We start from the raw sequence: 13,472 nt of genomic DNA on the forward strand, positions 1-13,472 counted from the left end.
ATAGTATACCTTTTAGATTTTGAACTTTGTTTATTCTTGTATTTTCTTATTTTTTTGTCTTTAACCCCATCCTTGCCTTTGTCATTCAGGAATTAATTTGGTGACCCTAAATGTGTTCACTTGTGAAGCTATTTATGTGGTGACATTAGGCTCAGTTTTAAATAATAACTTGGATCTTTTTAAACAATCCCTTTAACCACATTTAGAAACTTTTCCACAGCAAATCTTGCACCATTTTTTTTCTTTGAACATTCAGCCAGACTAGGAATCTTTAAATTACATGAATAATTGTTTATAGTTTCAGAACTATAACAGTGGTGCACTGGAGAGAAATAATGCATCGCTTGCATTGTGGTGTGGCATACAGGCTGATAATGCATCACTAAAAATGTTTTAGTAGACTGTAATGATGTTTAGATTCCACCGAATTCAGTTCAGAAATCCACTAGCAATATTTGGCAAGGGAAAGTGTATCAGCACCAGCCAAATACTGTTTTTATAGGAGATAAAAATTAGTTTTAGGGTTAACAGCAATTTATACATTAACTATTGAAATCCTGTACTGTCTTTTAGTCTGGTATCTGGTGAAAACCAAAACACCTGCAAACCGTTAAATCATACTTCCTTCACCGAGTCCGATTAGGGTGACATGTAAAAGATAACGGGTCTGTGTGCAGAACATGAACCAAACCATATAGTTTCGCAATAATATTTTTCAGATTTATTTTTTATTGTTATATGACTGGATACGATTCGATATTTCTGAAATAGTAAACGGCTCTTCTCTTCATTAACAACAGCTTCGTGAATATGAACATTTATCTTTATAAAAAAAAAAAAAACGATTTTGAAAAAAATATTAGGCAAAGAAAATCAATAGCTGAAGCTCCATGTACACTGTTTTTAGAACGACGTTAGCAACCACATCACACATAAAACCATCAATAACAACTACAACGATAAAAGTAAAGGAAAAAAAAGTATTTTTAGAAAAAAAACATGGGTGCAACGCCAGGTTTGGTGGTCTTATTTTATTTTTTATTTTTTCCCGCTAGGTAAACACTTTTTTTGCACTTAATACCATAAACCAATTTTTATCAGAGTTTTTTTTTTTTTCAGTTGTGTAACAAACAGCTCTCCGTGATAAAAAGGAAAATAAATAAATAATTGCATCGATCTAAAATAAGTTTTATCTTTATGGTACGCTGGCACACATGGTATTGTAAACGTGCGTTCCCTGTTCTGAGACGCTAATTGTTGCCCTTCTGTTCCCAGGTGATGAAACTTGGCAACCCGTCAATAGCCGAAGCTCTGCTCAGGGCCAGAGCCAATCCCAACGAACGAGACCCTCTCTGGGGTCTCACCGTTGCCCATGACGCAGCCCGGGATGGGTTCGAGGACACCTTGAGGGTCCTGCTGGACTACGGAGCCGACGTCAACATCCAGGACAGCGAAGGGAACTTGCCTCTACACTTGGCAGCGAAAGAGGGAAACCTGGACGTCGTGAAATTTCTAATGGAGCGGACTGTCGAACCCAGGCGTGCAAACCGCGAAGGGATGACAGCGCACGGGCTAGCCGCAATGCATAACAGACAGTCGACTGCCCAGTGGATCGAGGGACATTTATACGGGCATGTCCAAAACTGAAGGGAAAAAAAAGCATAAACATTTCAGTATAGTTGTGTGTGTGTTTTTTTTTTTTTTTTTTAAGTCACAAAAATGCTCCCCTGCGTTTTATGCCAGAGAAAGCATTTGAAAATGTCCCCAGTTAGTAAGCTTCTTCAAATTCTCGAGGACACAATAAATGACAGGCTTCACAAGTAAATAAATGCAGAAACTTGTTAGCACGTTGTTACCTCATAATACGTTTTATTATGGCCCTGCCACACAGTGTTTCAAACCCTGAGTTATTTTAAAACAAAAATAAAATACAAGTTTGCTTTTGGCAATTTTTTTCTCCCGTTTATTGAGTATTTAACAATAGTCGGTCAGTTGGTCACATTAGTTAACGGTTTATTGCAAGATTATGTCACATTTGGCTATATTAACAGCAACTGGAAAGTGGATTTGGCAGCTGTTTTGTAATAACTGGTCAAAAAAAGATTACCCTACAGTTATGGTGTATTGTGGGATAATCCGTAAATAACATTTAAAAAACACAATGCGTCAATACTTGCTGGTGTTACATTTATTGAGATTACTAATTATGTCAAACTGGGTTTTCGTGATTTTCCTGCGGCAAAATAAATGCAGATAAATGAGATCCTTATTTGAGTAGGCTGGTGTCAAATAAATAAACGAAAGTGACTTAAAATGGCTGGTGTGGCTTGCGTGACATTGAATTTGTAAGCGAAGAAAAATTATAATGCTTAACACCGCGTTAAATTGGACTTGTATGCCGCTGTTAATTTCCTAGACAAAACACACGTTTTTTTTTTCTTCTGTGTAAATGTGAGTTAGACAAATAGGCCGACCACAGATATTCTCAGATGAGTGAATATGAACTAATGCTGCCCTATCTTCGATTCCTGTTATGACTCGTGCCATTTAAAAAATGTTTTGATTTAATCAGAACGATGTTTGAAGTGTTCTATATGCCAGCTTAAAAAGTATAAGATTAATAACAATAGTTTTACATATAATTTCCATTATTAAAAAAAAAAAAAAATCTAATTTGTGCAAAAAAAAAAAAAAAGAATACATAGGTCTAAATCTTTAAAAACTAGTCGTATTGGCCTACCTGCAAATAACATTAACAATAATATTATCACTCAATTATATAAAATAGGGCCTACAACATTGAAAAATAAATGTTTTGTTAATAACAATTCTGACGTCACCTCTCACTTTTATTAACGAGGTATCGCTTCACAAAAAAATAGTGTTCTGTTAAAACACACACACACACACACACACACACACACACACACACACACACATTGTGTCTTAATCCCTGAAAACAAGAAAAATAAATAACTACAAGACAATTACAATCTATTACAGGGATCAATAACTCAATCAAATGCATGTACCTGTTTACCCTATACAGATTTCACTTTGTGTTAATTGGGCCATGGCTTTCTATATTTGTATACAGCTGAGTGAATTTGCAAACCCCTGAGTCTTATATAAACTCACATATATGTTCGAATTGTGTTGTTCAATTTCAAGCACCGCCTATATATTTGAAAGCAACTGCAACAACTGCCCATATTCGTGCTTTCCAAGAACACAGGCAGGGGGTGCTTTACTGTGTACTATTTTTAAATAACGTTATGTTTGTGTGTATAAGTTTATCACAAATTGGTAAAGGAGAACACGTGTTTTGCTATTTAATGCATACAGAAAACCGTGCGTTGTTCTTATTCTTAAATCAATATAGGGGAGGCCGGGGCTGGTTGTCACACTTTTTACTCTTTATTATTCTCCTCAATCTGGTGCCATGCTGCGAGGTTCTGTTCCTCGCTTTATTGAAGAATAACTCTTCACCTACAAATTGATGTTTTTTATTTCAGTATAACTTTATTCCAAATATGATATTTAGATGGTTAAAAATGCGCCGGTCACCTGTGACAACCTGCACCATATTGGGGTTGGGTGCCACACGATATGGGGTCGGTTGTCACAACGTATGTTCTTGCTTTTACAGTAGACAATAATAACATTTTTAGTTTTTTTTTTTTTTTAATAACATGAAGTTTCTACGGTGTACAAAGACAGAAAAAAATTGTATTTTTACTTTTTATGTGAACATAAAAAATACAGACCTATATATATTTGAAATGTTGACCCATGCTACAAAATAATACCACAGCCTCCACAGAACCGAAGGACAAACAGGAAATCATTTAAATAAGCATTACATGGTGACATATCCCACATTTTGGTGTAAAAAAGTAGAAAGAAAAAATATAAGCCTTCTTCCTATATGATTTACATGTGACAACCACCCCCAAAACTATGTGACAGCCTGCCCCAACTAGACTTTATATGATAATTTAATTCTCTCAGGACTACTGGGAGAACCTACTGGTTTTGTTTTTACACCAAAAGATAGAACCAATATCTGGTTCTGTTTAACATGGCCACCAGTTCAAACAAACTCCAATACTACTAAGAGTTATAACATAAATAACAAGATATGCATTTTTTATTTGGGGTATGAAAAATGAAATATATGCTAACCTTTATGTTGAATGGAATTGACCTCAAATTACAAGATGGTTGACTTCCAGACAATAGAACACACATTTCAGTGTTAGCATCACCTGCCTGCGCCATCTAGTTTCATAGCTATGAGCACTGTGACAACCAACCCGTGTGACAACCAACCCCAGCCTCCTTTACATTGCGTTATTATTATTATTTTTTGCAGTGCAACTGTTTTGTTTTATTTTTAATAATTGTTTTTTACATGTGTACGTTTTCAGAAATGCTTTACCAAACTCTGTGCTTATAGGCCTACAAGAATCAAATGTGAAAGCATGTCAAATAAAAACAAATGTGAGGTTTGCTGATTTCAATATACCAACATTACTCAGGCATCTCTCGTGTAGACAGATTTCTGTTTGGTTTTATTGCAAATCGAAATTCTTTTTTTTTTCTTTCTTTCCTTCTTTTTTATTTTTAAAGTAACGATGTAGCATTATTTAAGAACATGTTCTTTTAAAAAAAATAAATTATAATATGTGTATGTTGTCAGGCCTCAGAAGAAAACAATATATGTATATTCAAATGTTAAGATATGAAGTTTATTGCTTTTTATGGAACATAAATAAAAAATAAAATAAAATTATGATTGTTTATTTTTGTGAAAACAAAACAAATGGGAAACCTACCTTTGAAACTAGTTTTCTTTCAATGCTATTATTGGACAGAATGGACAGTCTACCTATATAAACTATTATATAAAATAGGTTCAGGCATTAGAAATACACAGAATAAAGGTTCCAAAGAAATCCTTCTTCATATAAACCCATATCGACACTCTTTTCTTTCCTGGAGTGTATTTCCATTGTCTCTGCCAGTCTTATATTCTGAATATGTATTTGACCGTATCCACTATTAAATCCCAAACGCCCACCACTTAACACATCAATAGGACGTGTGTTACACATATAATTCCTGAAGACACACAGATAAGAAAAAAGGCCACACGAACCTAAAAATCATGTATTCGTTATATTTGTGCATACCAGTGAAAACTTTATTTTTGTTGAGGTAACAAATAATCAACCGATATATTAGTTCTCAGAAATGTGGATTTTACATAGGCTTTTTATCATTAAGATGCTGCGCAAAGTTCCAGTGCGAATTATATTCAATTATCTGACTATACTGTCCACAGTATTTTTTAATTACATTAACCACTTTGCCTCTTTCGTTGCCTTACGATAACAAGCTAAACTCTTTCAATACTGATAATACGTCAGAATAAAGAAGCAAGGAATGCGCCTGAGTGAGTGGCGTTTTGGATTTCACTACTGAAACCCCTAAACTGTGAATAACAGAATTACTCGCTTAGATATAACGCTATTTTTATTGAAGAAATTACTCATTGTCAAACGCGGTTACTAGTAGTACAGTGTCTCCGCAGTTCAGTAGCTTTCAGCTTCAACAGTGAAACTATATTTAATGTAAGACTTGTCTAATGCATGAAATAGATGTAGGCTACACACTGCAACATCTTAAAATGGCCATAGGCGATTTCAAACATGTAAGGACCTGTCATTAATGTGAAGGCTCCTCTCCGTTGTTGCACTTTCAATACACGAAAAACGTAGATTATGTTATCGTTAATTTATTTAAACACATGTATGTATCTTTAATTTATTACCGCTTTATTAATTCGCAAACATGGACGTCGACTTAATTTTCTCATGCGTCAAACCCAGAAATAATAGTCAGTTCAAACGATTCAACTCATACGCATTGACATTTGGGCTAAAAATGTAAAAAAAAAAAATAAAAAAAAAAAAAAACACGCACACGCACACGTTTGTTAATAACCCTGCCTGTTTATTTAGAGAGAGAGATAGAGAGAGACGCTGTTCAATTTACGAGAACCAATAGACAGCTACCGTTACTAGTGCTGATGTGAACCAAAAAAAAAGAGAGAAAGAAAATGGAAACCGTCTCTCATCTCTCACTGACATACAAATTGCATACAATAAAACTAAAACGTATATTCACAAACCTGTTTTTCCTTTGAACTTCCTGCTGGTTTTATATCTCCGCGAGGCTATCTGGATGTAATTTAGAATAAGCTGGAAAATAAACAAACACCCGGAAATACACAAAAGAGCCGACGGAAAGTCAGAGTAATACAGGTCAAAAGAAAAACGTTAGATATTTTTAGTTTTCTTAGATCCCTTTCTTCTTTCTTTCTGGGCCAAGAGTTTCAAATGTTGGCGCCTTTTATACTTATACACCCTCTCGTATTTAGACACCAAAGAACCCTATTATTGACAAAAATTGACAAACAACCCTATTATTAAGTCAAAAATAAAGCCAGTAACGTTTTATGAGGATTGTGTGATGAAATGCTGTAATTATTCTCTTCGCCATAAAAAAAAAGAAAAAGCGCACAGTCAGCATTCGTTAAACGTTCAACACTTTTTCCCCCCTTGGCAAACACAATTTTAACGACGTGTTTATTAAATTTAACGTTATTTTTTGTAGCATTTTTTCTTAAAGCAACCGTTCTTTTTTGTTGTCCTTTGAACTGTTGTTTGTAAATCGAATGAGGAACAAAACAATATCATATGTTGATACAGTAATCTAATCAAATGCAGATGTCGTGTTTAACCAAAACATGCATGATAATAATGGGCTTATAGCGGGATGTGCTATAGGTTATTTGTTTCTATACATATCAGGTGGTTAATTTTTTATAGTGTTTTTATAGTGTGTGTGTGTGTGTGTGTGTGTGTGGTGGGACTTTAGGCTACCTCGGGTTCCGTAGCTTTTGCTGAGCCAGCTCAAGTCTATCTAACAAGTCTATGTAACAGGCAGAATGTAAACCATACACTGTATGCACGCATAGAAGTCATACCCTAATCAATGTGTGACTGCTTATATGAAAATACACACGATTACAGTTTGGGGTTAGACCGCCAGCCGAAGCATCTAATTGGATAATTATAATTATAATGTATACCATTTATTATTATTATTATTATTATTATTATTATTATTATTATTATTATTAGTAGTAGTAGTAGTAGTAGTAGTAGTAGTGCACCTGTCCTATATAGAGTTTACAGAATTCATGGATTTTAGAAATATGATTATACAGCAGCACAGTTAAATTGTCTTTGTGTGGGATAATCTGAACTGTTATTTAAATAAAATAGGGTGCACGTAACAGACCACCTCCAAATTTTCTCAAACAAATTTATTTCTGATTTGAAGATATTAATATACTTTATAAAATGTTGCAGTGGATAGTTGATTGTTTACTAAGAGGAATGGCCTCCTCTTTGTAAATGATCTAATCAGCTCTTGATTTCCACTTAACCACTGGTTTACTGCTTAATCTGCCAGTAATTTTTACTGCAGCAAGATTTACACATGGGTCTTATGTGACTGTTCACTATGAGGAAACCAGTTTATGCAACTTTGCTGAGCTTGCCTGTTGCACCGGCCAAAGAATGCATGGTTTCATAAAAGACGTGTTGCACAATCGTCGACAATGCAGCTATATATATATACTTCTATTATCTATATATATATATATATATTTATATATATATATATATATATATATATATATATATATATCTGATGTGCTGGACTGGAACCCCTCAGTGTGCTTCGCTTGTTAGCTAGCTTGGACATTTTTACAAAATCTGATGTGCTGTTTTTTTTATATGGCGGATACTGTTTAAACATCTAATGGATCATTTGCCAGTTATTTTCATAACCCAACTATTGAGAGTTTGACCAAGTTGAAGGGTAATGGAATGTATATACATATTGTCTTTTAAAATAAGCACATTTGCAAGATCCTTTTTAAAGGGGTGCATAATAAACTGCCTGTCTATCTATTTAGTCTGTTCTGGGAGTTTAACTGGGTTTATTCCTTAAGAAATGTTGGTGGTATGAAGTATTTCAAAATATCAACAGTGAGAAGTACTATTGAAAGGAAAGCTTTTGCTTTTGATGCCCGCTAGAATCAGCATTGTGAATGTATGTGGTGTGAAATGAATACAGAAATAGATGGCTTGTTAAACTGTGTGCTTGCTGCGTGCTTGTATGAAACTGTAACATGCTCCTGCCTTCCTCCTGGAATCCTTTGTAAACACAAGTTTGTAGCCCATATGGCTTTTCCAAAATAAACATATGTTTATATTGATACATGGTCCAATATTAGGGTACAAAAGCTTTCAGTTTGCATGTCTTGCTTGCACTATCACTTCTGAGGCCATTTGCTGCAAAGATTTTCTTCCTGTCTCAAGTGAGAGAAAAGTCTTAGTGGACATTTTCTTGAATACAGTAGATAAGAACTCAGATTCAAGATGTTGTATTAGCATGCAAAGCGGGTCACCAAGCACAAAATTACTTTTGGCAAATACAAAAGTACAATGCTGGCCCTTTAAGGCTGGGTCAGGAACATCAACAAAAACCACCCACTTTAACGCTGTCTCAGTGGCAGGGGAAGGCAGCACAGGAAGCCACTTTCTCTTAGCGTCCTGCAAGAGTTTGTCTGCCAGCTCCTCCTTTATACATTGGAAATCAACCCATTTAGCTTGACCACATTTTAACATATTTTTAAGTTCCTTTCTAATCAGGAGGCCAGCATAGTCCAGCCACATGTAATTCCACATGGCTGGCTTGAGAGAGTCTATCAGTACCTCTAATACACAGATTTGAAACCAAAACCCTGCTCTAGTACAAATATGTACAATATTTACAAGTATTACCATGTATAACGTGACAGCAGAAACTGCATTAGATGATGAACAGGATACCATGCTTCAGTGCTCATTGGAAAACAGACTTTTTATATGTTTGCAATCATTTCAATAATGCCTGGTGCAGAGGGAATGACCAATGATTGCAAATGGGTATTCTGGCATTTATGAGCCCAATATATTAAAATGATTTGTCAGTGGAAACAAAGAAGAGGTTGCAGGGACAGTGACCTAGGAAGTGCAGGACTATCTGAAAGCGAGGCTCACTGTGACTGGACAGCGTCAAAGCCAGGGCTGTTAATCGTCAGGAGGGAGACTCAGAGACAGAGAGCTGCAATTTAAGTGCTAGTGCACTCGTTTATTAACAAATAAACAGGGAAATACAGGAGCAAATAAACAGGGTACAGTGGCCAAAATAAAGAGTTAAACAAAACACTACACACACCAAAACTACACATATCTTTGTTATTCAGGCTGGACAATGGCCTGCATTTGTCACCAAACTTCTCCAACTCAACAAAGGATTTTTTATATTGCATATGGCTGGGGTTTGATTGATCATGAATTGTCCAATCAATGCCCCAGCCACATTCCCCATGTGGATTCTGGAAGGGATGGAATTAACCCCACCCCTGCCAAACTTAAAGTCAAAATAAAACATCTTTATTTCTACAAACGATGCACTATTTACACACATGGCTTGTACCCTGCCACACTCACGGACAAGACAGCTCGTTAACCTAGTGAAGTACCAGTACAATGGAAATGGAAACAATATACAGTAAAAGATTGACTGTAAAAATGTGTGTATTGTTGTGAACTCATGGACTCAGTGTCACTAAAAGAAAGTTTAAAAGTAAACTTGAAATGTCTATTTTCCCTGAACTCTTGCTGCCACTGGTATTTTGCAACCACTCACTTTGCCTTACTTTTGCAACACTCCCCATGTAAAGGGCCATCGGTTTTTATTGTGACCCTGCATTGGCTATTGTACAGCAAGCTTATCAGAACAAAGGGCAGTGGTGTAGCTCAGTGGTAAGAGAGCCGTTATTAAAAGAGTAGACACTGAGACAAGGGTTGTGATTGGTAAGTGATTTTAAATCACATGCAGGGAAGTAAACTGTTAAGGATTTGTAAAAAAATCCAATAATATTTACTTGTGTTGTAGAGCTTTTGATTCTTTGCTTATATATTATACTACATTATAGAATATGCAGATATTAAAAAATGAATAGAGGAAATACCAAAAAAAAAAAACTAATGTGTAAGTAAAAATGGTTGCTACTTCCTGGAACAGCATCACTCACTTCCTGAGCCAATCAGTTTCCAAATAGAGTGGCCCTTGACCTATGGTAGCTCCCCTTAAAAACTAACATGACTTTGTTTAAACTGAGGCAAAAATCTACACTGCGGTCAATGATGTAGCAGGTAATGATCGTCACATCAGACATTAATGCCCAATTAACTAACATTGACCAAAATAACGTATTAAGCTAGTTGCTACAGTTAACAGTTATTAAAATAAAAATAAAGTTCCCTTAAAATAAAGCATGTCCATATATTGGGTGTGTTTTTCCCCCAGTAATGCTAGAATGTGTTGCTAACTTACAAAAGTGTAAGAACCTCTGAAGACACAAAGGAGTCTGTGAAACAGTGGAGTCAGCAAGAAGCTTAGTGTCTTGGTTCAATTTCAGTGTTATTAAAGGAAATGGCCTTGACATCACTGGGGTATATGATGTGCAATCTCCAGTGTTTTAAAAAGCTATGTGTGAAAACCTGATATCAAAAGCTGAATGAAAACTGGAGTAATGTGGTCAATGCTCGCATTGTGAGTGAGATTCAGCCTTTAAAATTTTGGAGTCATCTGCGATTTGTAAGACTGAGTAAGAAGAAAATAAATAAATATGGAAGCTGAAATGGCCATCTTTGTTTTTTGGGTTATCTGATTACTGATCGCAACTGGGAGAAGTAAATCAGTCACTTTCAATGTGTTTGAGCAGCTTAGAGCACTTTCTAGGGGTGTGAGCAACCTAGAGCACTTTCTAGGGGTTTGAGCAGGGTAGAGCACTTTCTAGGGGTTTGAGCAGGGTAGAGCACTTTCTAGGGGTTTGAGCAGGGTAGAGCAGTTTCTAGGGGTTTGATCAGGGTAGAGCAGTTTCTAAGGGTTTGAGCAGCGTAGGGCACTGGATGTGAGGATGTGAGTTGTTCAGTGATTACACATTAAAGAGGCAAAATAGTTTCATCAAACTAACCAGACATGCACTTCCATTCGCTATATGTCTGACATGTGCAGTTTTGAAGCCCCTAGTTATAGTAAACAGGTGTAGTGGTTTAATTAAAAACAAGACACCTGGTACCATACAAGAACGCTTTCAGTCTACATGCTCTACTTCCAGAAAAAAAAAAAAAAAACTAATCTTGGAGAATCTTAATAGCGCCATATTAATGGTGAATCTTAATAGCGCCATATTAAAATGTATAAATCTGCTTTTCCAGGAATTGCATTTCACTCAATGGAACCCTTATCTTTTTTTCTTTATATAGCGCCTTTCATAGTGGAAGACCACCACCACAAAGTGCTTTGCACAGGGAGGCTGTGAATTATATGCAGAGTCACTTACAATAGGACATTGATTTAACAACTCATCTGCAGGATGGAGCACAAGGAGGTTAAGTGACTTGCTCAGAGTCACATTGAGTAAGTCAGTGGTAGAGATGGGTTTTGAACCGATGACCTTTTAGTTGCAAGATCTGGTCTTTTACCACTGGACCATGCTGCCTCCTATGCCCTTGTAGGCCAATCATGTTGGTCCGTATGTCACACTTACAATCATGACCATGACAACCGGCTTCATTCTACACCAATCTTCCCAGATACTGATTATACACTATAGACGTTTCGGGTTGCATTTAGCTACAGACCGGATTTTATACAAACATTGATAACCTTTCAAAGACTTATTACACGGCTCTGAGGTTATTGCATGTACTGTAGTTAATAAGTGGGTCAATAAATCACCAAGGGGATTAATATTAAAGAGTGACATTCTTTAGATTCCCACACTGTTAAAATAGACCCTGGGATTGAAACATTAGACTTCGTTTCTTTTTAGCATTTTTAAAGAGTTGTTTTGTAGCACATACAAAGACAAAGTCATATTTTCTTAAAGAAATAACAATAAAAAAAGAATAGAAAAATATTACCAAGTGCCTTTTCAGTGATGTTTTTCAGTCTAAAAGTGACCATCATGAAAGCAGAGTGTTGAAATGTTAGGCAACTTAAACGAGGCCTGAAACATTTGGTTTTGTTTATTAATCCGTTTTAGGTTTTTAGAAACTGGTATTCCCCCATCAAAAGAGCAACACTCACAGTAACTATTGTGTAAATGTACAGTAATTAGAGACATGATATAAAGTGTTACCAAAAGAAAGCAACATTTACCACAACACCACACACTAATAACCACACCCAAGGGGCACTACAACAATGGCAATGCATTTGTCCAGCCTAAGGGGCTGAGATAGCAGAAGGACATCTCCTGTGGTATTGGAAGTATGGTACCACAGTGGTAGTAACTTTTTGACAGATATTTCAATGGCATGAATGACTACACAGTGGTAATCCTTTGCAGTAGAATGAGGACCATGCTGCAGTGTTTGTATCCATTGGTACGATTGCCAGTAATGCTGTGGTCTGGTAATGATTCTGCTAGCGTTACATCAAGGGGATACACTAGCATTGTATTGTTTCAAATTGGAGGGTCTTTGTAACTATGTTATCATTTCCCCATTTTTGGTAAGGATGATATAACCTGCTGGTGTGTCTTGCTTCCACTCATGCCCAGATGAATCCATTTTCAAGAGTGAGAAACTTTTCAGGTTCAAGGTCAAATGGCCAGCATTGTTAAACATGATCCAGATATTCATTAGGGTCTTCTTCCATATTTCTTCCTTCCACATACACTGCAATAGCACTGTTCCCCAAATATGTTTCACTTCTATTGTAAAAGAGGAACTATGTGGACTAGCCTGATATGCAGGGTGGTAGGTTCTGTAGGTAACTCTTTCCTGTTTGCAGCTGTGTATTTCACCATGCTTCAAAAAGCGGTTCTGGTGAGCGCTTTGTGAGCTCTGCTCAATAAGGGGGTCTGAAGGGCAAAGCCAAATCTGATACAAAAAACAAAGAAGAAAATGATTTTACTATAAGCAAATCAGAAAACTAGAGTAGTTTAAACAGTTTTACATACCCCATCCCTGCATGCAAGTCATCCCTAATGCGATTTTGTAACATTACATTGCTGTATTCCTCTCACAAAATCATGTATATGGAAGAAGACAGCTGCATCAATAACCTGTCTAGTCAGACTCTATTGCTCTACGTAATCAATACTCTACATATCATTTCTGATATTAGGCTTTTATTTCCCAACATGGTTTTGAGTGGATTGGAGATCTGTTGTATGATTGATAAACGGGATTGATAATTAGTGTGATAATAACCAAAGTGATATATTATCAGAAGCTGGCTGCCCATATTCACTTCCTTTACAGTGTGGC

General features: G+C 36.1%; 1 protein-coding gene across 1 annotated transcript in view; it reads left to right on the forward strand.

Moving 5' to 3' along the window:
* LOC121330500 (cyclin-dependent kinase 4 inhibitor C-like) overlaps positions 1 to 2,626 on the forward strand; it is an 8,246-nt gene extending 5,620 nt beyond the window's left edge. Inside the window, exon 2 of the mRNA XM_041277055.1 lies at positions 1,276 to 2,626. Within this exon, the coding sequence (XP_041132989.1) occupies positions 1,276 to 1,647 (372 nt within the window). The 3' untranslated portion in view covers positions 1,648 to 2,626. The remainder of the gene's footprint in view (positions 1 to 1,275) is intronic.
* The last annotated feature ends 10,846 nt before the right edge of the window (positions 2,627 to 13,472 follow it).

Source organism: Polyodon spathula, chromosome 18 (assembly GCF_017654505.1).
Source record: "Polyodon spathula isolate WHYD16114869_AA chromosome 18, ASM1765450v1, whole genome shotgun sequence".
Taxonomy (NCBI): Eukaryota; Metazoa; Chordata; class Actinopteri; order Acipenseriformes; family Polyodontidae; genus Polyodon; species Polyodon spathula.